Source organism: Saccostrea cucullata, unplaced genomic scaffold (genome assembly GCF_032062105.1).
Source record: "Saccostrea cucullata isolate Sc308-1 unplaced genomic scaffold, CSIRO_AGI_Scuc_v1 ctg1451, whole genome shotgun sequence".
Lineage (NCBI taxonomy): Eukaryota > Metazoa > Mollusca > Bivalvia > Ostreida > Ostreidae > Saccostrea > Saccostrea cuccullata.
Window position 1 is genome coordinate 112,953 of NW_026920896.1, and position 27,946 is coordinate 140,898.

The following is a 27,946-nucleotide window of genomic DNA, read 5'->3' on the forward strand; positions in this document are numbered from 1 at the left end:
TTTTACTCACGGTAGCACCAAGCTGTAGCGTTTATACTGGCTGACATGGCTATAGGCGTGGAGACCGCCCGACTGGCCACTCAGCGGTCAGCGTGGGAGATTGACCAGGGCAGGAGGAACACATACTACGCCTCCATCGCCAAGGCCCTCGCTGGCGATGTCGCCAACAAATGTGCCACCGATGCTGTACAGGTAATTAAAATAACACTAGTTCTCCTTTTCTCAATATTTTATGGAAAAGGTGTCTAATCTAAATGTCACAATTATTTATTTTTCTCAGTATTCATTTATGTGGCGACAATTGCATTAAACAATCTTAAGTAATATGGGGGAGGGAGGGGGTGTTAGTATGGCAATCAAGCTATTCAGATTACTGGATACTGTATACAATTTAATCGATTAGATTGAGCACTGTATAATTAAAGTTCAGAAAACCTTTAATTTGAATCCTGATGAGGCCTGCATGACAAAAAACAAACATGACAAAAATAAGACTGGATTGATGTTTTGGACGTTGAAATGCATTTGAAAAGAGGGAGGAGTTTGTTGTCTTTGGGAATGGGGGAGTCATTTAAAGAGGGAGGTGGGAGTAGAGATCTGACATGCTTAGATACAGATAGCTCTGTTGAGTATTAAGTTTAAATTCCAGTTAGGTCTGTCACATTTTCTCCTTTCTGTTACAAATGATTGTAAATTTTTCAATTTAATTGAATTTTTTTTTTATATAAATGTTTTAGGTGTTTGGAGGAAATGGCTTCAATTCAGAATATCCAGTTGAGAAGTTGATGAGAGATGCTAAAATTTATCAGGCAAGTTGTCTTAGAGAGAAACACAATCATGTAATGGATAAACTTAGTTTTCTTGTGTTGATCTGTGTAAACTTTTTCTTCAAATTTAAAACAAAAGCAAGTTTGCTGGAATAATTGCTCAGAGTCCACGATAGTGGAACAAAGATTTCTACAAAAAATAAACACTTAGCATACTTTCTAGACAATAAAGTTAAATATGTACTCATTTCTGTAAAAGAATTTCTTGAAATCATTGATTTTGATTTTATGACCAGAATGAGGAGATTTATACATGTACATGTATTGGTGCTTAAGTAGTCTTTTCAATTTCTCTTACAGATCTATGAAGGCACAGCACAGATACAAAGGGTGATCATTTCCAGGGAATTATTGGCCAAAGCTAACAGCTAGGGAATGTCATTATACAGATGATCATTGTGTGTTAATTATAACATATCAACAGTCTCTGACATTAGAGCAAAACAATCCTAGATAATTCCCGAATTGAGTTTTACTGATCTGTGATTTGTTGGAATTAATATTATTGTCAACGATTCATTTCAGCATGTAGGTGCTGTTTTGTAAATGAATTAGATAGGTTATTTATAATTGTATAGTTATACAGTACCAATTGTAAAGTTAAATTGAAAGGAGAACTGCATTTTCTTCTTCAAACTTTCAAAATGGAACAGTGCAGGGGCACATAGTTTACAGTTTGTTTGCCTTTGATAACTAGGCCTTATTTGTTGGTCTCTTCAACACCAGGGAAAGTACTTGTTAGAAAATAACTGCATTGGTTGAAAGTCAATATGATGCATGCAGTTCTACTCATTGCATCCCTATGGTCTTACTTCAGTCTTTGCATCTTGATCAAATAATTAATACAATAATAAATAAATAATACAGTGTTATGTATCTACTTCTAACCATTCTTGGTATAGGCAGTTGATGTGGAGCTTATTACCTCCAATAATTATTATAGCAATGCTGATCATTGACTCAACCTTTTTGGAAATTTTAAAGTCTGAAGGTTGTAATGAATTCAAATTCTTATGACATGTGGAAATATTGACAGAAATGAATATAGGACACTTTGATGAACATTATTACACCAATATGCTTTTGAAAATGCTGCATTTTTTCATGACATTTGGTTAAAAGCTCTAAGCTAGACAAAAATTGTCCCAAAAGTTTGCTGTAATCAAGGATATTCCTTCAAAAAACTTGATGAATGTGAATACTTGGATTATAAGGCCATAATAAATAAATCCGAATTTTTTTTAAAATGCTTTTATTTTATATTTTTTATTTTTTTTTGATTTTTTATGTTTGTACCCGCATAAAAGTCATAGTAAAGGTTAAAAATTGTCAACCAACAACTCTTGTTTAAAATATATACATGTATTATACAGCTGTCCTACCACTTCTCAGAATTAAGAAGAAGAAAAACAGGTAACCAGATGAATATTTTTGTTATGGTCTGTATTTTTGAATTCTTTAGATAATCTAATTCTCAGGTAACCAGAAAAATGGAAATGAAAAAAAATCTTTCATTTATTAAAAATCTATTGCAAGTACATGTATAAACTTTAATCATATAAATGCAAAATCAAGTGAGATGAAAATTTATAACAAATTAAACACACTCATAAAAAATTCCAATGAAGATGATGCACATATAACACCTTGACAACTTTGAAAAAAACATTCTAATATTTATACCTGACTTTTCATAATATTCTTTCATAGTAACGGAGATCTTTTCTTTTGAAAGCTAACAATAACTATCAAAAATGTTTTGTAAAAAAAGTCACATACATATTTATAAGTAAGAAATGAACAACCGACTTTATGCTTGTAAGCACAACAGGAATGTACATGTATTGGTTATTGTTCATGATTTTAGTGCTTTTTCGTTGTAAAACGCAACCAACAACCAACTGGAATGCAAAAATAATTCATTTACCCTAAAATCATTTTACACATGATCAGGCAAAATGTTTTGGAATGTCAATAGACTTTGATAACATTACTGAAAAAATAACAACATCAAGCAACAGCACAACACATAAAAAGTCCCTCATTAAATTCTACAATATTTCAAATAATAAGACATACACAATCTCAAATCATTGTGTAACTAAAATCTTTCTTGAATAAGTCCTTGCATAGACAACTGAAAATACTTAAAATGTGGTGATGTTTCACTTTTGTGATGCAACACTTTTGTGATGCAAACACATGAGAGGCTAAAATTAAATTCGCTAAAAAAAATTTTTTTGTAACAGCATCTTTAGTAAGCCAGCTAAAAATAAATTACCATATTTTAAGGAGACCTTGCTAAAATTTCCACAGATGACTAATAAATTGACAATGTCATTTTCAAAATTACCAGTGGAATAAATGTTACTTGCTCCCTTGATATCAGTTTGAAGCATCCAAGATGTAGGTAATGTTGCAAAACATGGAGGAACCATAATTAATGTTGTGAATAATTAGCAAAAAGAATATAGTGATAACAAGGAGAAAAGGTAAAAGTTATCACAGCTTGCATGCATGTTACAATATGACTGAGAACATATCCAACTTAGTCAAAATTTTAACAATGCCATGACTATTTGAGAATTTTCATTTTTTAAAATCAAAGGGCAGTCCTCTCTGCGAACACGACCACAGAATCGTTAGGTATGAGGGAGTCTGTATCATCCACCCCCAGGGGCAGGTGACTATTCCTCATCACAGCTATCGCCTCTGCATTCTCTGTCTTCAGTTGGCCTTTCCTTTGCAGAGTGGAGGCCTAGGACAACAAGAAAGATAACATTTGTTATGCTTGAAATATGAAGTATAACAAAAATTGGATTTTCTCTTTCATCTACTAGTAAACCAGATATACTGAGTTTTTTCTAAAATGTATACACAGAGAAGCTTCATAAGTAGTGATGTACGTGTCGTAAAAATATTGTGATAATTTTTTAGACATTTTCTTTAAAAAAAAAATTACAGAACTAATGAAAAGCAAAAGTATTCAATATTTATCATGGTACATGTAAAGTCCTTGTTATATCTCAGTATTAAGTTTCTGTGTATTGACACTGGTCCCTATCAGTAACCTCCCTTACCCTGGAGTAGACCTCCTCAGCAGAGAGATCCATGGACACACAGATAGATTCCCTGTCTGGTCGCCACTCACCCCCGGGGTCTGACACTCCCTGCCTGTAGGACGGATTCTCTATACCTAGAAATAAAAGTAAAGAAAAATGTGAAAAATAACATTGTCAGGATCAGAGGTATCATTTCATTTAACAAATGAAGTTAGATCAGGCACAGCTTAAACTACTGTTAGATTTTTAAACATTTGATTAACTCACCTGTTGAGTCTGGTTTGTGGATTCGGATTCCTGGGAAGGTGGATGAGGCAGCCACTGATTGGCTCTCCTTCAGATGACCATAGCTCTGTAAACCAAATAAAATACCGTATAAGTAAAAATTTTAGCGAGGATTTAATTTTGGCATTATTAGCGAGGTTGTTAAGATTGCTAAAATTGAATATTGCTAAAAATAAATGGCATGTTGTTTGTACTAGCTTCTTTAGTGAGCATTTTAAAATCGCTAAAATTACTTCTCGCTAAAAATAAAATACCAGTTTTTAAGGAGAAATCACTTAAGGATGTACAACACACCTAACCCAAAAAATTCCTGTCGTTTAATTTTCATTATTTTTGTATATTTAGTACATGACTATATCTACTGCATGTATGCACATTTTGGACAAAAGTCCAAGAGTTACCCCCCTTTAGTTGCAAGGAGCGAAATTTTTTTTAAAATCAAAAAAGCCAGGTTAGATATAACTGTCAAATTTCATAGACTTTAAACACAAAAACATAGTCATCTTTTTGATATACATATCATCAAAACAATATTTAAAAAAATTATGAATTATCTAAGCCTTGGAAATTGTGTATTTTTCAAATTCAAAATTTTTTTGTGAAAAAATCTTTCGTTTAATTTTGGTAAAAAACTTTATTTAAGTAGCTGGTAGTAAAAATTATCTTCATAATTTTTTGTATAATTTTTGTACAACCAGTTTTGATTAAATAGCGGAAAATTACATCCTCCCCCTTCTCAATAAATCACGTACCCGCGCGTCTTTCAGACGGGGTCGATCACTTTACTATGAATCTACAAATATACACATTTTTAAAAAATCAAATTGGAATATTGCTTTTGCTTCAAAAATATATTAACTTACATATTGAAAAGTTCTCATATGTAAAACGTATTTAAATGTAGATTTTTAGGCAATTTTTGAACACCCCTACCACCCCCACCCCATCCTTTTTTGCGTCGCAGACCATTAGAAACGTCGTTTGTACAGTGCACATAACTAGTAAATTTGAATCCCGGAGGTATGCATTAGTTTTTAAATTAATGAATGCAGAATAAATATTGACTGCTCGTTTTATATGGGAAAATAAGAAGGATTTTAGTGTTTAACCCACATGTATGTATGCGTTATGCATTCCATATCACATGAATATGTTGATTTTTATTAATTAATTTTATTTCTTTAATTTTATTCATCAACAAAAATGGTGTATGTTCTCTCTTGTGATACAAATGGAATAATTATATCCTAGCTTATATATTTATTTCTTTCATGTCATTATTTCAAACGAGCTCGAGACAGTATGTGGTCGTGGGGACTGGGGATACATGGACATTTGAATACATGTACACCCCTCACGATACTGTACGCACAATGTCATTGCTTCTAAAGTTAAAAGGAAAACTCCGAGATGCATTAAACTCTTCATCTATTTTAATCTATATCAAATCGCACATTGATATTTTTAAAAATCTTATAGGCTACGTTTTATTTTGATTCGAGGAAATGCGAACCGACATTGTTGACAGTGACAGAAAGTCAAACGATTTGCTGCAATAGGATATTCATAATATTCAGATAATTTCAGTACTAGTAAACAATTCTTTTCAATTCTTTACTAACATTGTGTCTATGAGGTCTATACCGTAGTTTTCAATTGAATTCTCGGATTTATCAGGTCTTGCTGTATTTGATTCTGTGTATGCGGAAAACCGTGAATAAAGGGAGGAAAACAAACATCTCCTACATTATTAGAGTTGTTCCTCTTTGTTCAGTAAGGGTCTGAGAACAACATCGATTTTACATTGTAAAAAGTTTTTTGTTTGTTAATTGTTGTTTTATTCAATTAAAGAAGAAAAACAATATTTATATAGTAAATGCACAAATTATGATAAAGACCATTAATCGGAATGTTATACATGTATATAGCCAATTGTTCATAATGAGAATTTCGGCAATGTAAAATAAAATTTTTCAGCATAAAAAAAATGCTGCGCTTTGATCATATGAAATGAAATAAACCATTAAGGGATGGTATTTTATGTCTTGCTTTTTACGGAGTTTAATCGGGTTAATTGAAAAATACATATGGATTGAGTATGGTACTCATAATCACAGCCAAGCCCCATATCCCATTTTCCTTTTATGATTGATATACATCGGGATCGTTTTACTCGTCATTTTGACGCTTTATTTTTGACGTTAAGTTTGACGTCACATCAAACGTTCAATTGAAATTGCAAGAGTTATCTCCCCCAGTGTGTTGTACGTCTTTAATTTGCGTTTCCCTAAAATTTCCACTTATACGTTATGCTGTCTAAGACAGGAAAACAAGAAAGCACTCAGTAAAAATCCTCCTTGTTCCTTGCAAAGTGTGAACATATTGCTCTCCACTACTACAACAATCTAGTTAACATGCAGTCTGAGAAAGAGAGTTTACTTTTCTCTATCCAAAATCTTTCTGCACGGAGAATAATTGATCGGCTCCTATCCACAATGTAGACTTTGAATTACCCTTGATTTTAGTGATAAGACTGAATTTCAAATATATGACAGATAAAGTGCAATACAAAGATCAATTTATAAAAACATTCCTGTTGTTATTTTATGATTTTCATGTTTTAATATATACATTCCCATTGTTGGATTAAAATTTTTTATACCTTCCTGATCTGTCTCTGGGCATTTCACCAAACTTCCCTTCAGAAGACCTTGTTTCTATAAATGAAATTGATGAATTAAATTCTGTTTCAAAAGTTTTTGATCTCATTATTATACAATATTAAAATGAAATTCCTTAACAATAACCAAAGCCAAAGAAAAGAAAATGTCCAGTCAACTTACCAAAGTTTCCGGAAGCTACCAGATTCTGCCTCTCTCTCTCCTTGATACAGACACACAGAACTATGGCCAGTATGAAGATGACCAGTATCGCCCCTGCTGCAGCACCCCCTAAGTACACCGGCAGTTTGTCCTCCTGACCCTGAGCCAGGGAGTTACCGAGGACAGTGGTGGTGTTAGCGGTGGTACCTTCTGTGGTGTTTGGTGGTGCTGGAGGTGGGGGAAGAGAATCTAAAAATACAGCAATATTAGTTCTGTATCAAAATTGTTGATACATGTTCCATTTACTCCTGCTTTTAGTACTCTTAAAAAAGTTATTTATAGTACTTATAAATAATATATGATATACATGTGAAATAAAAAGGGCCATCACACTAATTGTGTGAGTCTATATTAATTGTAGGTTAATACCAGTTTTGGCAGTGTGTATGGAAACCTTGCCCTCTCCTTTGGAGTTGACGGCTGATATTCCCACGACATATTCCATGGAGGGCTGCAGGTTCTCTAAGACAGTACGGGTCCCTGTTGTATTTTGGTATATCAGACCTAAACATGAAGCATATAACATTGTGTATCATGAAAATGTCAGAATAATGGCAATTTAAGTTTGGAAGGCTGTGATAATTATGCCCATGCAACTTGAAATTTTGAGTAAATTAAATACATGTAATTACCATTTCTGACCCAGAGTAAATCACTGCAAAGATCAAATACTGATCTATTCCAGGCAGACATCCAAGTCAATGCATTCAAATCCAGTTGACTGAATGAATCACTGATTATACCAAGGCTCATATTAAAATTCTTCTCATCTGTAACATTATTCAAGGTCAAATGAAGACCTGCAACTTTCGAAACAAATGCAGAGAAATTGTTCATCATATCGGAATCTTTATTTTCCAGAATCTCCTGAAGAATGTCATCCATGATTGATGAATAAGAAGAATTTAAATAAGTCAGAGAATCACAAGCATTATATATAACTGGATAGGGAAAAGGTGACAAGTAAGCTTCTGCTGATTCAGTGAGACCACTCTGTCTGTTTGTCTGTCCGTTTGGTAAAGGGTAATGCTTCACTACATACAAATCAATGACTCCATTAGGTTTGAGGGGAGGGGACCAGTAAACTGTTATACTGGTCGGGGTGCCTTGGTAACCAAACTGTCCAACCTTGTCTGGTACTACAATTCAAAAAGCAACACATGTATATATTTCTTAGATTAAAAAAATTACACAAAAATACATTGCAAAACTACATTATGATTTTTGAGTCAACTAGTACCTGACTGTTGAGTTTGGACTAGTCTCCAATCACTCCAGGGCCCTGTTCCATTGTCTGCCTGAGTCGTGTATAGTGCCACTCTAACACTGTATAAAGTCCAGGGCTCAAGGTCACTGAAAACAGAATAAAAGAACCTCAGTCACGAATGTTAGATAAAAAATTTTTCTTAAGCACTATTATTCTATTAAAATACTAAATACTTTTTCTTCTCCATTACAATTTATAATAATATTCTTTTTTAGTTTTATAAATAAAAAACATGTATCCCTGAATCACACTATTTTATATTTCACATAATATATATATATATCCTTTCCATCCCCTCTTGATCCTTTCCTTTCATCGCCAGCTGAATTTCATGATTAGTATCAGATTTCTCACAGTAAGACTCAGACCTGATATTGTATGGGAGAGAACCTGGTGTCGTGGGAAGAGTGACCTCCCTTGATGTTTTCTCACCATCCTTCTGGACCTCCACCACTATACCAGAAATGTCACTATTCCAAGTGGAGGGGTCAGGTAACTAAAAAGTTATTATAAATGATTTACATCACTGATGGGACTGTGCAAAGACACTCGTCTGATTAATTATCACGTTTACATCAAATAAGAAACAGTCAAGAATTACATCGTGCATATTATTTTAAAGTTCTCACATGTACACACATGTATATAGCTTTAAATCATCTAGTGCATAGATTGGTAGAAATTCCATAACTTGTTACCTTAAACTGTATATTGACTACACTGCTGGACACTGCTGTGAGTCTGATATTTGTTGGGGGACTACTAGGGGCTGAAAATGTGAAATAAATTCTCTTGTTACAAATCAACTCTCAATTCTTAAAAATAAATTTCCAGATCATAATTCAGTTTAGGAGGATACAAACATATAAAAAAAAAAGATCCATGAATGTGCTTGTAAAGTTAATTTTCAATGAAAATCAAATACATGACTATATTTCTGGCTACCCCACATCTCCATTGCCAGATATAAAACAAGGTTTATCCAAAATTTGTGAAATATGTGTTTTAAAACATCAAATTAACAAAATTCTTGAATGCAGACCATACGAGCTTCTCTAAACCTTCTAAACCCACCTAGTGCAAAAGTACGAACTTTGACCCCTGAACTGGGGGGACCTCTTCCTGCCACATTCTCTGTTTCTATGGTAATAGCATACTCTGTCCAGGGTTGAAGGTTATTTATCATCCCTGATGTCTCAGTAAAATTAACGCTCTTCACCTCAGAAAAGCCAGAAGAAGGTGCCGTAGACTTGTATCTAATATGGTAGAATTTCAGGGGGCCATTATGTTCATTACTGGGTAGGGCCTAAAATAAATAGTTTATTTAATATTTATATATAGTTACATGTACGAATTATTAACATGATTCTACAAACCCTATTTAAGAAATTAATTAGATATTTATATAAATTATAAATTAATATCAATATTTAAGTGGAAAGGATGGCAATATAAACCAGAATTAGAACAAGAGGCCCATGGGCCACATCGCTCACCTGAGAACATGGGCTAGTTAAAAAACCAAAATCAGCTTATTATTGAAAAGCTTACTTGTTGGATTAGGGGGATTTATTTTCTATTACTAACTTGAAAATGTCAATATATCAATAAACCATACAAAAGTCATGTAAAATTTTGACATACTTGAAAAGAAGATTTTTAAAGATTTTTTCCTATATATTACTCAATCTCCCATATTGCCCCCCCCCCCCCCCCCAACAATTTTTGAATAAATTTAAATCTTCGCTACTTTCAGATGTTTACATGTCAATTTGACAAAACTTTTCTGTTCTCGAGAAGATCTTTTCCTATATATTCCTATGTAAAAATTTGATCAGCCATTGTGGCTCCGCCCTACCCCCAGGGATCATGATTTGAACAAACTTGAATCTACACTACCTGAGAATGATTCCACATTAGTTTCATCTTTCCTAACCAAATGGATCTGGAGAAGATTTTTAAAGATTTTCCCTATATATTCCTATGTAAAACTTTGATCGGCTATTGTGGCCCTGCCCTACCCCCCGGGGTCATGATTTGAACCAACTTGAATCTACACTACCTGAGGATGATTCCACATGAAGTTCATCTTTCTTAGCCCAATGATTCTGGAGAAGAAGATTTTTAAAAGATTTTCCCTATATATTCCTATGTAAAAATTTGATTGGCCATTGTGGCCCCGACCTACCCCCGGGGGTCATGATTTGAACAAACTTGAATCTACACTACCTAAGGATGATTCCACATGAGTTCCATCTTTCCTAGCCTAATGGTTCTGGAGAAGAAGATTTTAAAAAGATTTTCCCTATATATTTATATATTAAAACTCTGATCGGCCATTGTGGCCTCGTCCTACTCCCAGGGGTCATGATTTGAACAAACTTGATTATACACTACCTGAGGATGATTCCACATGAGTTTCATCTTTCCTGGCCCGATGGTTCTGGAGAAGAAGATTTTTAAAGACTTTCCCTGTATATTTCTTTGTAAAAATTTGATTGGCCGTTGTGGCCCCGCCCTACCCCCGGGGGTCATGATTTGAACAAACTTGAATCTACACTACCTGAGGATGATTCCACATGAGTTTCATCTTTCCTGGCCCAGTGGTTCTGGAGAAGAAGATTTTTAAAAGATACCATAAATTTTTCATTATTCATCTCCCCTTGGAAGAGTGCTTAGCCCTTCATTTGAACAAACTTGAATCCCCTTCACCCAAGGATGCTTTGTGGCAAGTTTGGTTAAAATTGGCCCAGTTGTTCTTGAGAAGAAGTCGAAAATGTGAAAAGTTTACAGACAGACAGACGGACGGACAGACGGACTACAGACAAAATGTGATCAGAAAAGCTCACTTGAGCTTTCAGCTCAGGTGAGCTAATTATACTGATCACTGTTCGTGCTTCACAGGCATTTACAGTGTATGTGAGTGATCTCTCTAACTCTGTAACTATTGAAGAACAAAACAGGAAGACCTTAGATGCCATAAAAAAGCAAAATAATTTAAAACTTGCCTGCCAAGAAACTTGCACTTCAGTGGAAGATATGGGCCTTGCTTCAACTGAACGTGGGGATCCACTGGGGGCTAAAATAAGGAACCAAATTAGTAAACACTTGTACACAAGATGCAAAATCTAAGAGTAAAATATTTGTCAAGTACAGGTACTTCACTGAGTCTCCATAAAAGAATCATAGATCAGACACAGGTGCATGTAAAACACTTTTATTGTCAGTGCCCTTGAACTTGATTGACAGGATAGGTGAAGGTCATTACATTAACTTATGTCATACATATTTGGTATGAACTTTTTTTGTTCTCCATTACAATAATGATGGTCAGGGTAGCAAACAAACATTTCTCTAAAAGTGACCTTGAACTTGATCAAATTATCTTGGGTTAAAATGTCATGAAATATCCTCAATCTTTGCAATATATTTTCACAAGGTATCAACTTCCACTGTTTATCAATTAAGAAAATCAATGTAGACCAGTCAAAATGTTACATTTATTCTTTCAGTGACCAAGAATTTGACATAATGACCTTGATTCAAGGTAATATCAGTTCTTCAGGTCATAAACAATAATTATACTTGACCAAAAATGATCTTCCAATGATTATCTGTTACAATTTTATAGCCCTGACAAGACTGAATGGACACACAGACAAACCGACTTGTGGGCAAGGGAATTCCTGTATAACCCCCCACCCAACTTGGTTTGTGTGGGTAAATGAATTACATAAGGTTAAATGAATCAATACAGATTCATCTCTAACTGTTGAAATGTGATTTTTGTACCTGCTGCCTCTGTTCTAGTGACCACCATGGAGGAGAAATTTCCCCACAGATCCACGTCCTTCTCCACTGTGGCTGCCCTGACATTAAACTGGTACTCAGTGTAAGCTAGTAGCCCTGTCACAGTGTAGGAAGTGGTAGGGGCCTGAACCTGAATTTTCTCTGGCTCTGTAAATTTATTTGTTATTTAACATGAAATTTATCAACTTATTATTTACGACATGCAGTGCTTTTATTTATGAAAGCTAACTTGATAGGTTGATGGAAATGAAAACAACCATTACACATGTTTTAAAATGTGCTCAGACAACAAAATACTGCACACCTTCATTTGATTGGCTAATTTGATACCAGATCTGGTACTTCTGAATGATTCCATTGGTGGTTTCTGGAACCTCCCAGGTGACTGTGATGGAGCTGGGTCCCACATTATTTACATGCACATTTCTTGGACTTGATGGATCTATCATGATAAAGACAACTAGAACTGTCCAAATGGGACAAAATACCCCCCGCTGGGTTTTTTCAGAAGTAAGTTTTTCCATAATAAAGATATGTATCACACATGAATTATGAACTTTTTCTTCCAGTGACCTTGAAATTCCCCAAATGACCTTGGGCCAAGGTCATGACATACCCTTGGGTCATGGGCAATCTTTGTGTGAAATGAGAACCTACCAAGTTTATCCATAAAAAAGAAATGGACCGGACAAGAATTATGAACTTTTTCTTCCAGTGACCTTGAACTTCCCAAAATGACCTTGGGTCAAGGTCATGACACACCCTTGGGTCATGGGCAATCTTTGGTTGAAATGAGAACCTACCAAGTTTATCCATAAGTAAGATATGGACAGGACACGAATTATGAACTTTTTCTTCCAGTGACCTTGAACTTCCCCAAATGACCTTGGGCAAGGTCATGACACACCCTTCGGTCATGGGCAATCTTTGTGTGAAATGAGAACCTACCAAGTTTATCCATAAAAAAGAAATGGACCGGACACGAATTATGAACTTTTTCTTCCAGTTACCTTGAACTTCCCCAAATGACCTTGGGTCAAGGTCACGACACACCCTTGGGTCATGGGCAATCTTTGTGTGGAGTAGTAGATTCTAATGTCCCTCCATAAGAAAGATATGGACCAGACACGTTTGCACAGACAGACGGACAGACAGCTAGACAGACAGACGGTCAGACGGACAAGGTGATTCCTATATACCCCCCAAACTTCCTTTGCGGGGGGTATAAAAATTAAAGTCCTTTTTCCATGCATTCTTATCTTTTCCAATGTTTTAAATCAATCTTCACAGTCATTATACAAAAGTACATGTACAATATTTTATCTTATTTAGTTTCAGTTTAAGACATACAGACAAACCTGCATTAAAAGTTTTGGCTGATCTACTATTACTCCTCCCTCCCTCCCCTGCCTGATTTGTGGCTGTTACCACAAACAAGTACTCCACCCCAGACTGCAGACCCTGCACATTATGAGACACATCATTGGGTCCTGCCAGGATGTCATGTCTAGTGTACATCAGCTCATGTCTAGAATAAGTCAAAAGATAAATTAAAATATGTCTGAAAAAATATAGATGTTATCCAAAGTGTAATGAAAGTATTCAGAAGTCTTAGAGTTGTGGTTTCTTTGAAAATCATCTTCTAAAATAAATATTCAAATCAATCAAAAAAAAAAATGGCCAAATCAGATAAATTAACTTGCATTTTTTGTATGAAATTATTGGAAAAAATTGTTTCAAACCATAAATGAGTTTATAATCCGATATTTTTACATTTTGGACCATATGAAGAAATTCAATTTAGTGTCTATTTAATTTTTATCTTCTATTGTTCAAACTTTTATTGTTATCCATAATTAACACCAACTACATATCATAAATTGTATATTCAATGCAAAAAGAAATTACACTGTAAAATTAAAATCCACCTGTGACATTACTTCATTGCTTAAGAGTTTCATTATTTTTACATATATATAGGAATGGAGAGTTGATAACAATGAGTATCCTTCACAATACAATATTCAGTTCTTGCCATTTATCATTTTTCTACAAACTATTTAGAGCGCAAAAAGAAATATTAATTAGTCAAAATAACCCCTTTTTTCAAGAAAGATAAATGGGAATTTTTCAAAATTAATATACATATGTAATCTCATCAAATAAATATTTTTTTATCACTTTACATCATAATAGGGACTTAAATTTTTTATCTAGTTTTCATAATGCATATCTTCAGAAACAGTTTCTCTAAATCATTAAAATTATTCTTAAATTCAACAAGGAACATGTAAATTAGTGAAGTAAAAGCTTTAGCCCTGCATATATTTTTCAATTTTTTCAAGCATTTAAATCAAAAGCAACTGAGTAGACATCCCCTTAATAAAGAGACAACTAAAATTAAATAAAGCAATGCAAAGGTGGATTTTAATTAGAACAATATCCTTGCACCTCACCATTCCTTAAAAGCAATGAGCCTCTTCACCTTTGGGGCCTCGGCTCAGTAACTTTTAAAGGAATGGAAAGCTGTAAAACTTGGAAACCCCTTACACAAGCAAGGAAAGGCAGAAAATGTTAGATTACTGGAAAAATTAAGTCAAAATATTGCATCATTATGGTTAGATATAACAGCAAAAGAAGAAGTTAGAAACTATCAGAAAGATCAAGATAAACAGTCAATATATAAAACCCATCAGACCAAACAATGTCATTACCTCTGAGCATTCACTTCCTAGGCTTAAAAAGACACATCTTTAGTTCCTTAATATTAGCTGAATACATATAAGTATACATGTAAATGTACAGAAGTTGTTTTCAAACAAGTCTTTAATTTATTTTGGGAATAATGTATAAATTAGGAAAGCAAGGAGCACACAAAGTGGATAAAATTCAACAAATATCCACTGAAAAAAAAGTTCTGAGATACATGTATTTAACATAAGAAGAAAAGTTATTACTAAGAAATTCAGAAAAGATGATCTCTTATGCTCTACGATGGATTAATGTGAAGTACCTTTGTTTGTAGTATGCTATGTAGTGGGTCACTGAAGTGTACCAGTTCTGAGTGACCGGTGTCCATCTCAAGGTCACAGAGGTTGCTGATGTTGCTATGGGGTCTAACAAAGTCGGTGGTAAAGGTGGCTCTAAAAACATTTACAGGAATCAAATATACATGTAGTACAAACAATATGGAGGACTTATGGACAGTGTGGAAAACATATGCAGTGTTTTCCCTAAGAACCGGCTACCGGCCAAATTGACTGCTTCAGTTGACAAAATGCTGTTTTGAAATAAAAATTCAAAATTAAATTGTTGTAATGTCTATTAAAAATTTGTACATAAACCTCAGCCCCCAACCCTTAACTTTTGAAATAAAGGGAAAACACTGATATGGACAATGAAGGGGACTTATGGACAATATATAGAGAACTTACTGACAATATGGACTTAAGTCAGTAAAAAAAAATTCAGGACAATATAGAGAACTTACACAAAATCTGGAGAACAAATGGACAATATGGAAAAACAGAGAGAATTAACAGACATCATTAAAATTTACCAACAAGATAGAGAACTTACACACAATATAGAGAACTTACGCACAACATGGAGAACTTACGCACAACATGGATAGAGACTTCTGCTTGATCTGATCCTGCGTCATTGACAGCAGAACACGTGTAGTCACCTGATAATATTCAAAATGACACATCAATGAAAATTTTACAATCTGCTTTTGAATGTTTGTTTGTTAATTTTAATAAATAAAACCATGTAAAACCTAAAACATATGTGATGATTTTTGTTAGGCTTTTACCTTCATCCCCTGCATTGGCGACCTTAATGAGTAGTTGTCTTTCACTGGTCACTACAATCCTCCCATCAGCAGTGGAGAGAATCTCGGATCCTCGCCTGTACCAGCTGATTCGTGGGGCAGGGATCCCCTCGGCTTTACAGGTTAAGGTGGTGGCCCGGTTTCTTACAACTATTAAATCTCCTTGAATATATTTAACTTTTGGAGGCACTAAAAAGAGATAATATTGGTGTTTGGTTATATTAATTTAGAATTTGTGATGATAAAATACAAAACTTTATTAGCCTAGAAGTACAAAAGATTCATATGGTGATAAATTCCTACTGACAATTGACCTGTGAGTTTAAGCAAAGTATGACCTTGATAAAGTAGAAAAAAAATATCAGAGACAAATCCTAATGTCATCTGTCTTCAACCATTGGACATCAACTGCCCCCCCCCCCAAATAAATGTAATACACACCTTGAAGAGAAAGTTTTGCAGACATGCTCTCTGAACCCACAACATTGGAGGCCACACATGTGTATTTTCCCACGTGTTGCCAGGTTACCATGGCGATCTGTACACTGTTGTCTAGGTTAATAAATACTCCATCAGGCAGAAGATTGGTGTCCTACAAAAAGAAGTATTCTAAAGGAAATGATATTCATAAACTAATTATCACACATGGTTCAATGCATTTATAGAGCAAAAACTGAAGTTTTTAAAGTAATTTTTTCCTTTTTGTATGCATGAAACATTTTTTCTTCAAAAAGTATTATGTATTCTGACAAGGTAGTTTTCTTCGTTTTTCTTCCTTGTGTAAAATAGCATAATCACATAGATTTTCCTACTGAACGAATTATGTGGTTTAGGCTTCTTTGCTTTTGGCTTACATTACAGGCTTACATTAAATTTCCACACAATAGTTGAAGCAGGATGACTGTCTACACTACATGTGAAGTTAGCAGCACCACCTATCACCACGGTGACATTCTTTGGCATCACTTTAAACACTGGTGGAGCTGAGGAATATATATGAAAATGATTTGATGAGATAGAATTTTAAAAACTTAAAGCCTCTTGAGAAACATCTAATATTATTAGAAGATTTTCATCATAAAAAAGTACTCAGATATTACTTTTACAGGACTACAGGCCATAATTCATCACTTTAGAAATAGATGATGTTTTTTTTAATGCAAATAAAACATGTTTCTTTTTATGTAGTTATGTACTGTTAGCATCAATACTAATGCTGGTATTTATTTGAAAATAGAAAATGGAAATTGAAACATTTTTCTCTAATACTTTGTTTGAACACATCTCACAACAAAACAAACAATAAATCAGTAAAGTACCCTGCACAGCCAGTATTCCTGAGGATTGAGCAGTGCCTGCCTCATTCATCGCCAGACAGGTGTAAGTTCCCCCATCAGTCAAATTAACATCGTTAATAAACAATCCATCCACCGTCTGACGGACTCGACTGGTGAGGGACAGAGGGGCCTGATCTGTAAATATCCAAGAGGCACAAATAAAACAAGAGGCACACATCAAACAAGAGGCACATGTGAAACAAGAGGCACATGTGAAACAAGAGGCATACATGAAACAAGAGGCACATAGGCCTTGATGGTTGCCTGAGTATCATGAGTCTCTCAAGTTATACTCTTAGATTTACTACATATAAATGTGTGCAAAGATACATGTACACATACAAGCTTGAAAATTGAACTGTTGTCTCTACCTTTGTACCAAGTCACATTTGGAACTGGGTCTCCATAGACTTCACAAGGCAAAAACACCTGGTTGTTAATGGTTACCGTCAAATTGACCACTGGCTTCGTAATTACCACCGGGACTGAAAAGATATTACAAGACAGGTACCATTCAGTTAGACTAAAGGCAGAGGATTTTCTTTATTACACCCATCCTTCTTATAATGAAAAGCCACTTCAAGTAGTAACAAAATTAAGCAAATAAGTCAAATAGAAATATGTTGAACACATCTAAAATTAAAACTTATTGCCAAGTGATTTGTTTTTAAAAAAAGGTATTATTAACTTATCAGGTATTACAATTCATGATTTTAATGGCTCAAAATTGTTCATCCTTTGTACTTTGCTACATGTATAAGCATGTTGCACTATATGAAAAAAATGTCAATCTATAAAGCTTTTCTAATTTTTCATTCTGGGGAAAAGTTTGAAGTCATTATTGGTAAGCAACACTAGTCAAAGAGAGATTTTATAATTATGCGTTTCAAATCACTAATTACCTTTAACAGTGACATAGGCCATTGCCTCAGATTTTCCATAAGAATTATTGGCTCTACAGGTGAAATAGCCCTCCCATGCCTTATTTACATTGGCAATGTGTAGTTCCTGGTTCTTCATGCTATCAAAATATTTCTTTAACCATTTACATCAAGCAATATTTGTATTCAAGAGTATTTGTTCTTTATAATGACTATACCAAAGGAAATATTTGCTCAGAAACATGAGAAAGACAAAGTCTTTTAAATGAATTTGCAATTATCCATTTGACATCACTGATAGGTAAATTGTACAAGAATTTTACATCTGTACATTTACTGACAATATTCATTTTCTAAAATAAATCCCATGTTGCTTTACATGTACATAGTTAAGAATTTCCAGCATGAACAATCCTACATGTAAATCACTAAAATATTCTAGTTTGTATATTTACGCAATGTAGACATTCTAAACTGAATGTTGGCATTATTCTAACCTGAATGCTGGTGTTATTCTAACCTGAATGCTGGTGTTATTCTAACCTGAATGCTGGTGTTATTCTAACCTGAAGTCTGGTGTAATTTTAACTTGAATTTTGGTGTTATTCTGATCTGAATGCTTGTTTTATTCTGACCTGAAGGCTTGTTTTATTCTGACCTGAAGGCTGTTGTATAAGCTCCATCTGTGACCGGTTGTCCATTGAACAACCAGGTTATTTCTGGCTCGGGATCTCCCTGAACCAGACATATTAGCACAAGACCTTGACCTTTGACAACTGACTGACTCAAAGGGGGCTGCACAAATGTAGGTGCTCCTAAAACAACAAAGCTTAAAAATTAGATACACTGAAAAATAAAAAAAAAAGACTTGGATGTATAAGTTTATCTAATTATATCAAAAATTTCTCCTTGGAATAAGACAGTTTAGAATGAAATTATTTTTTTTTCAAACTAATTAAAAACTGATGAAGTTGACTTCATTATGAATTTATAAAGCAGTATACATCTACATTAGACCAAAACATGTACATTTTTGTCTAATACCGTATAAGTAGAATTTTTAGAGAGAATTTTATTTAGGCATTATTAGCGGGGATGGTAAGAATGCTAAAATTGAATATCACTAAATTTTAATTGCATTTTACTTGTAATAGCATCTTAAGTGAGCATCTTATAATCGCTAAAATTACTTATCAATAAAAATGAAATACCACTTTTTATGGAAAAATCGGTAAATTTGCGTCTCGCTAAAATTTCCACTTATACGGAATTTTCAAAATCCAAGCAGGCCGAGGGTGAGATTAAAACACTTCATCATTAGCCTAAATAATACTGAACATTTTATAAAAATGAAAGTTTTGATCAGAAACCAGTACTCTTTACCTCCTACTCTAAGTGTGGCAACTTTTGAGGTTCTAGAGGACGGAACAGCAAACACGTTCTCAGCAACACAGAAGTACTGCCCCTCATGTATCCGCTGTACATCAGCTATAAAAAGGTCCCATACCCCATTGTCAGGGTCCATGATTAACACAGTCTTACTGTTGTTATTGAACTTGTTGGTCAATGGCTGGTTGTTCTTATACCATGTGACTTTGGCGGGGGGATTAGAAGTGGGAGGGGAACAAGGGAGGGTGGTAGGCAGGCCTGCTATGGCATATTTTGAAGTTGGATGTCGAGAAAATTCAAAGTCAATATCTACCAAAAAGAAATAATAAACTTTTGCACTGTATGAAAATTTGTTATGAATGCTATAAAATCATTAAATCCTATTTGCTTTCAAACATTTAAAAGATATAACTACATGCATTGGTTTCTTACAAGCTGCCTGTAGTACAATGTCAGGTGATATATCTCTCCCTAGTTTGTTTATCCCCTCGCAGATATAGTATCCCTGGTCCTCCAACTGAAAGGACTCAAAGTAGAGACTACCGTTAGGCAGAAGGGTGTGGTTAGTGGTGACCGGGGTTAGGGACACCTGTCCTTTTCTCCAGCTAATGACTGGGGAGGGGTATCCAATTATTGGGCAGTCCAGCACAAAGGGTTGGTCCTTTGGAGTCAAAATATCCCTCTTATAAAGGTTTAAATCTACTCTTGCTGCAAACTCAAATGCTGACAAGAAAAAAATAAATAATAGAAAATGAGATTTTCCTCATCACCTTCATAGCTCATCTAATCAAAATTTTTCATTCATACTCTCCTGCAAATAAGTAATGGATATATGCCGAATACTGTTCTATATGTAAAATTATCAGACTGTTTGAGGCCCGTTAGGGCCGAAAACTGTCTGATAATTTTACATATAGAATAGTATGAGGCATATATCTTACTTAAAACATTGCCATTTAAATGTCCAAAAGTTACCTGGAGTAGTCCGATAATAACACAATGGGAGTTTAGGCATCCATTGTTTTCTACTCGTCTGATAAGTAGATAAAAGAAATGAGACAATAAAAAAAGTGAGTGAACTCTTGTTTCGTTTTATTCATTCAATGGCAGTTGTTTAGTTTAGCAGGACAGGGGTCCGGTGGTGAAAAATATTTGGGGGAACAATTTTATTTATGATGTGCATAAATTGACATTGATACCAACATAATTTTGGGTGATATTATAACCATCACCATGGAAAGTAAAAAAGTGGATTTTTACCCTGAAGTTTTAGTTTAGATAATGGAAATATTCTCAGGTTTTAAAAGTGTGGCCATCGGGGAACAAACATAAAATAAGGAGTTTTGCACACTCTTTTGCAGAAATGGATTTAAATTCGCTTATTCAAAGTGCTGCATCAAAAATTCTTTTAAAGAGTGGAAAGCATTAATTTTGTGGAAGGTTTAAACTTCTTTTTTTTCATGGATTTGCTATTTTGTAGCAATTTAATTTCCTTGCGTTTGCCTTCCCTGAATTTGTTTCCTAGCATTTTTATTGGGGGTTTCTGGACATATTTGACCTTTATTTCACTCTTCTTTTTGTTTTTTAAATACCGTCCGATTTTGTTATCATTGCCGTCCGATATTATATTATCAGACTGGTATTTATTATTATCGGACGGCTACAGGTAAATTTTTAGACTGCAAGAACAAAGGCATGACGTCACAGCAATGTTTTAATGGAAGTGAAATGAAGGTAAGTTAATTTCTTAGTTAACAGATTTAGACCTTAATGCATTAAATTTTTAATTATTTAAGGAATGAAGCTTATTTCAACTTATATTATACGATATAACATAACTTGGGGCAGTTTACGCTTTATAAACCGCGAAGCGGTTTATAAAAAAGCATAAACTGTCCCAAGTTTTGTTACATCGTATAATATTAGTTGAAATAAGCTTCATTTCTTATAATTTAATTTCAAAGCAGCGATGAAAAAATTTTCCCCCAGAATAAAACTTCACATTGATTAAATTTTAAAAGTAACGTCAAGCGGAGTAATACGTTTTTTGACGTAACTCATTGTGACGTAGGCAAGTTATGTTATACAAAATGGATAAAATCTTTTATCCAATCAAATGACGTGTTACAAGTAAAATTAAATTATTTACCTGTAACTCCTACGAACACTTGTAAGCTTCTAACATATATTCCCAGCATGCTGTTCCTAGCAGCGCAGTTGTACTTCCCACTATGCTCAGGTGTGGCTACCAGGACCAGCTTCATGCTGAACTGCTGCACAAAACCCAGGGATGAGGCACTCCTATAGGTGGCATTGTACTGGGATCCACCCCTGAAGAGGACACCATCTTTCTCCCAGAAGATCTCAGGGGGTGGGGAGCTTTCCCCTGTAACACAGTCCAAGGTTATCGTATCTCCTTCAGTCACAGTCACACCCTTTGGATTCATCACAAATGAACGGATATCTGTATCAAAGCCAACCACATACGTGACAGTTTCAATAAGAATAATATAAAATACAAATAATTTTTCAGGCAGAAGAGAAAATTCACTAAAAGTTTTACTTTATGAAAAAGTATGTATAATTCTGATAGCATTATGTACAATTGTACATAAAAAGAACACTCCATAGACACAATATTCTGAGGGCTTTAAGGATTATTGGTACATTTTTATTTTCTTCTTTTAGAAAGCATTATGAAAACCCATTTAGACTTAATTTTTGAGCTACAGAAATGAAATACATGTAGCTTTTGAACTTACTTACAAGTAGACTAAAATTCAAGGACAATTCTGAGTTTTAAGTAAACTAAACAACATTCTAAAACTAGAGATTCTGTATGAGAACTTACAAACTGCTGCCCTAGTTTACTGTATCACTTACTTGGATGCCCTAGTTTACTGTATCACTTACATGCATGTATGATTTGAGCTGGAGGTGACACGGCTAACTGTGAGATTCCATCACTGGAGGATACAGCACAGGTGTAGTTCCCTAGTTCTGCCTCGTGTATGTTCTGTATAAGGAGGGAGTTGTTGACGAATATAGAGCTACCCTGGGGCCGTGGTCCCCCATTTAGATACCAAGCGTAGGACAGCTGCTCCGTAGGGGAAGACACCAGCCTGGCTTCACAGTTTAGAATTATGCTTCCATTGTATACAACAGCCTGACTTTTTGGCTTCACCATAAATTCTTGAAAAATATATATTTTTTTTATTAATAAAAACAAACATAAGCATGCATCTGCAAGTAATATAACTTAAAAAGTAAGCATAAATAGCAGAATTTACATCCATGCTTATCCCTATTTTGATATATAAAGAATATGACTTTAACAAAATAATTTCATACTTACCCACAATTTCTTGAGTGAACACAAACTTTGAATTCATTAAAAATATTTGTAGAAAGGAAAAGAAAAACTTTGGAATATTAGTCATCTTTTGGGAGCCCAGTGCTGTGAAAAGTATAACATTACAAATGAAAAACATCCCACACAATAACTGTAAAGTTTAAATCTTTTTGAAACTTAAGTCAATAAAGAAAGGTTACCTTTCGAGCTCACCGAATACAACCGTCCACCATTATATCTTTGAAAACATATTGCAATGGTGCACAGCTGTACAGAAAATACTGTACAACAATACGCCGATACAAAGGCAGATTCTCTCGTCCAGTTGATAAAATATTCATGACAACATCATTCTCCTCCTATACACCTTGATTCTTACAGCATCTTAATGGTTATACACCGATCAATATTTCTCGCGTGCGAAGTCAAGGTAAACACGAAATCTTCTTTCGCGGAACGCCCCGCGGTCATTTTTCTGCTTTCTATAAACAAAAGAGTTCCTAATGTCAAGAGTTCTCTTCCTTTATGTAGTTTTAGTTGGTAGTTGGAAAAACCAAATTTTGAAGAAAAAAAAATCATGGACAAATCTTTTATTCAAGCATTTTTATTGATAATAATAATAATAATTGGAAGCTCTTCCTTTATGTAGTTTAAAACTTTTAGTTGGAATACAGATATATATATATACTCGCCTATATAAGTCGATCGGTTTTTTGGGAGTTAATTTCTGGTCCAAAACTCTGAGTCTGACTCATAGGCGAGCTCTAACAAGAATGGTATTGTATGAGGTCAGTCCAACTGAAATATAAGCTTATTAACTACAACCGACTTATTGGCGAGTAGCCGAGTACATGTATATATACGGTAATTAATACGCTTCCTTAATTCAAGCAAATTTATTTTTAAAAAATAATTAATTGGAAGTGTAAGTCAGTTATTACTTTCAACAACTGATTTGATGAAATCATCAAAATAAATCATTCTCTGTCAGTCTGTGCGGCATTATCATGTTATTCGCTTCGCGAATAGAATAAGTTTGACGTTGAACACGTTAACGTCATTACTTGTACAAGAGGGATTCTAATGATGTTATAAAGTTTATATTTTTATTTTCGAGTATTTAGTACTATTTAATACTATTTCAGGAAATAAAACTACACGAGAGAGAGAGAGAGAGAGAGAGAGAGAGAGAGAGAGAGAGGATCTAATGCTCGATTCTTTAGAGAATCGTTCATATACATATATATGAAGAACGGGTAGCGAATCAAATAACATGAGTATATATATGCAGACACAGCATTCTAAAAGCCTCTGAAAGGGGAGATTGGGTTTCTTTAAGTATCAGTCACATTATCCAGCGATGGGGTATACGATGAGAAACCGATGCGTTTTTTGATGAAAATGGCGTGGTTGCCGGCCGGGCTCCACTAGTGATCGGAAGGTGACTGAGGTCATTTTGCGAATCGGTGGGGTCATCGGTAGGACATAATTCGTAGTTAAAATTCAGCGATGTCTCCAACGATGCCTCACATCGCTCCTCATCGGCAACCCATCATTTACACATCTTTCACGGATCGGCCGATGTATGGCCGAGCATCGTTCAATATCCGTTGAATCTGAGGTCATCGGGGGGTTGAGTGGTGTCCAACAGATAACGGCCGATCACCGGTCGATGTTCGACCAAACATTGGCCCGTAGTCAATCGATGTTCGAACGATGTTCACCAATGTATGAGCGATGTAATATGCATCGGCGGATTATCCTAGAACATCGTTTTATGATTAGCAATGCTTCGCTGGGCCTTTGTAAGTCCGGCCGGCAACCACGCCATTTTAATCATAAAACGCATTGGTTGCCCATCGTATATCCATCGCTGGATAAAGTGACTGATTCATTAAGGACTACTAGGCCGATGTGGACCGATGTTGGAGCATCGTTAACACCACAGATTACCACCGATTACCACCGGTCTACGGCCACCGGCCGGGAAATGTGACCTAGGCATTAGTGGTCATTCAGATAAAAAACGGGACTTGGTTTTTTTAGAATGTTGCGTCTGTATATATATACTCATGTTATTTGATTCGCTTCTTATTATATGCCTTGGTCATTTGAAACATGGTCATTTTAAGAATGAACCCCCCAAAAAACCAAGCCCCATTTTTTATCTGAATGACCCCCAAAGAAACCCTTTACCGAGGAAAATCTCCCCTTCCAGAGGCTTTTATATAGAATGTTGCGTCTGTATATATATACTCATGTTATTTGATTCGCTACCTGTTCTTCATATATATGATCGATACGTTCCTTTCTTTCATCTTTTTACCAATACCTATATCATACAAGACAGAGTTCTCAATATATTTTATTTTCGCAAATCATTGGAAATTCTAATTACCGAATGCTAAAACATGATTAAAACCACTCTTATACAGGTGTTGACGTTAACGTGTACAACGTCAAACTTATTTGATCCGCGAAGTGAATAACATGATTATGCCGTCTGTGCTCTCAGATGAGGATCGAGTTTCGCACGTGTAATAAACATGATAAATAACTGAATTTTTTGTCGCGTCAGCTATAGGGGCCGGGGGGGGGGGGGGTTCATTTGTGATTGGAAATCCGCTTAGGTTGGCTCCCACTTATTTATTGCAGTAAAGTCAATTATTTAGGGTAATACAATATATTATATAACGTTATATAGTTTGTTTGTTTGATATGTTGTTTTACGCCCCTTTGAGAATTTTTTTTATATGAAGACGCTATTCTCTTTAGAGAATTGGACAGAATTTCGCCTGAAATAAAACCATGCCTTTGCTCGAGCACTGTATTTTGATATATGGTAACCTGTTTTCAATATTTTCCTACGGTACCGTGCTTTTCTGCGACTCAGTAGAAATCCTGTGAATGATTGGGGAACCAGAACTTCTGTGAGAAATGTCAAGTTATCCTTATCCATAAAACCCCCAGAACTCTCTTAATTCTTCCATCGTTTTCTTACAATATCATGTATATTCGAACATCCAGCTTAAACATTGTCATTTTTCTGCCATTTACATTTCAACCAATCTAATTAAACTTAGATCTTGATCCGCTCCTGTTAAATTGCTTTATGCATTTTAATACACCTGATCTAGTTGGAGAGGATCAAAAATGATTGGGTTTAAATTTGCTGTGCTATCTGGAACCGACGTGTTAATATGTAGAATGTTTTATGATTAAACAATTTTTCTACGGATCATTTTAGGGACTTAACTGGCGATTCCATCGTGTTAATTGAAGAGGTACCCTTAAAAAATCACAGAAATAAAATAAATGCCTAAAAGCAACTATGCTTTTTTAAACAGTGAAAAGTACGTTGAAAGCAGAGTCGAACAGCGGGACGTTAGGGAAACATCTGTTAACTCATTTTTTCCAAAAAATTAAAATTATTTAAACCCTCAAATATGAAGGAAGTTGTAAAGGTGAAAGCAAACAATTTGTATAATTGCTTTAAACATTTTAACGAGACATGAATATTATATGCATCGGAGAGTTTGTGAGGCTGCATTTTAAATGGGCTGGGTACATAAATCAAATGTGTTCAGATCATTGTAATGAATAAATACATAATCACGTTTCTTTCCGGATGCTTTTTAAGGAGAAAGGAAATTTTAATCAATCCTTTGTTAATTCAAATTGTAGTCAGAGACACATATTAGTTAAGTATACGTTTTTAAGGTACACATTTCAACTATCTGCGTGTGTGTGTTGTTTTAAAGGTGAAAGGGCTTTTCCTTTACTTTTAAACTTGCATACGTATCACTAACTTTTGCATGTATAAAATATCCTATTCATCCTATTAAAAGTGCAGAAATTTTTTTTCCTTTTGTCTTTATTTTTTTGTCAGGAAAATTTTTGAATCTAGATTTACATCTACATATGCATTCCCTTGTATTGGTGACTTCTACCCATGTTATTGATTGTTCTATCGTGTACTGCCTGCTGATTTTTAAGCCGTCTAAGGTATAGGAGGCACACGATGACACAGGATCACGATTTTTCAAAAGTCTTTTCTTCTTCTTTCAAAAGAACAAACAAGGAAATGATCTGTTATATAGAATAGAATAGAATAGAATAGAATTTATTACCAATCAGGGCCCATTAGGCATAAACATATAACATATATAATTACATATAAACATAATATTAAAGTAATAGACAGAATACAACATGTGGTGAAGAGCAATTCTTCTATTAAGTATATATGTATATACTGATATATATGTTGGTGGCAATTTAAGTTTCATATACAGACATACATGATGGTTTGTTGTACAAAAAAAATGTCCATAAGTATTATTCATGATATACATATATATGTAAATATATACATATCAAAATGCATAAAACTATGTTTGAAACATCAACAGGAGGCAGCAAGAGTCGGTGCTAAAGGATATACAGAATTCCACTTCTGCCTCATGTAGAATAAACAGACATAAAATTTATGGAGATAAACATATATTATATAAATAAATTATACATTGACACATGTGTTAATTAAACTAAACTACAATGGACAGCAAGAGTCAGTGCTGAAGGATAGTATATTGTTATTATACATGTATTAAAGTTATCCACTTCTGTCCAATGTAGAGTATATAATACAACACAAATATCAACACCTTTACATAGTGTAGCATAATTATCCAATCAAGGTACTTCAAATGATTTTGAATTTGTCGAACTATATATATATTGACGATGATTCGACATATAATGTGCATATATTCGTGTCATACATACATGTATACTAGTGCATGTAAAGCGTTATATCGCTGAACCGGTCCATCTTATAGTTTTTTTCAACAAACAACAAGCCGCAATTTTGATGTATAGGCCTATGTATTTCATAATTACAGACATACAGAGAGAGAGAGAGAGAGAGAGAGAGAGAGAGAGAGAGAGAGAGAGAGAGAGAGAGAGAGGTTGTTTACATTAATTTTGATAACGGGTGTGACCGCACTTGAAGATATG

General features: G+C 34.5%; 1 protein-coding gene across 1 annotated transcript; it reads right to left on the reverse strand.

Annotated features, from left to right (window-relative positions):
* Positions 1-87: 87 nt before the first annotated feature.
* LOC134258604 (cell adhesion molecule DSCAML1-like) lies at positions 88-23,385 on the reverse strand. The gene is made up of 32 exons (XM_062741157.1): positions 23,128-23,385; positions 22,931-23,032; positions 22,489-22,767; positions 21,725-22,039; positions 20,008-20,298; positions 19,570-19,884; positions 18,845-19,001; positions 18,208-18,326; positions 17,677-17,790; positions 17,288-17,440; positions 16,836-16,951; positions 16,410-16,560; positions 15,951-16,157; positions 15,753-15,821; positions 15,147-15,276; positions 13,492-13,661; positions 12,438-12,575; positions 12,116-12,280; positions 11,332-11,402; positions 9,398-9,629; positions 9,022-9,092; positions 8,692-8,819; positions 8,297-8,409; positions 7,689-8,195; positions 7,426-7,560; positions 7,018-7,245; positions 6,837-6,891; positions 6,481-6,490; positions 4,157-4,241; positions 3,908-4,023; positions 3,434-3,585; positions 88-184 (listed from the first exon to the last, which is right to left on the reverse strand). Exons 2-32 carry the CDS (start codon positions 23,013-23,015, stop codon positions 88-90), a joined length of 4,974 nt encoding a protein of 1,657 aa, XP_062597141.1. The 5' UTR covers positions 23,016-23,032; positions 23,128-23,385.
* Positions 23,386-27,946: the final 4,561 nt, after the last annotated feature.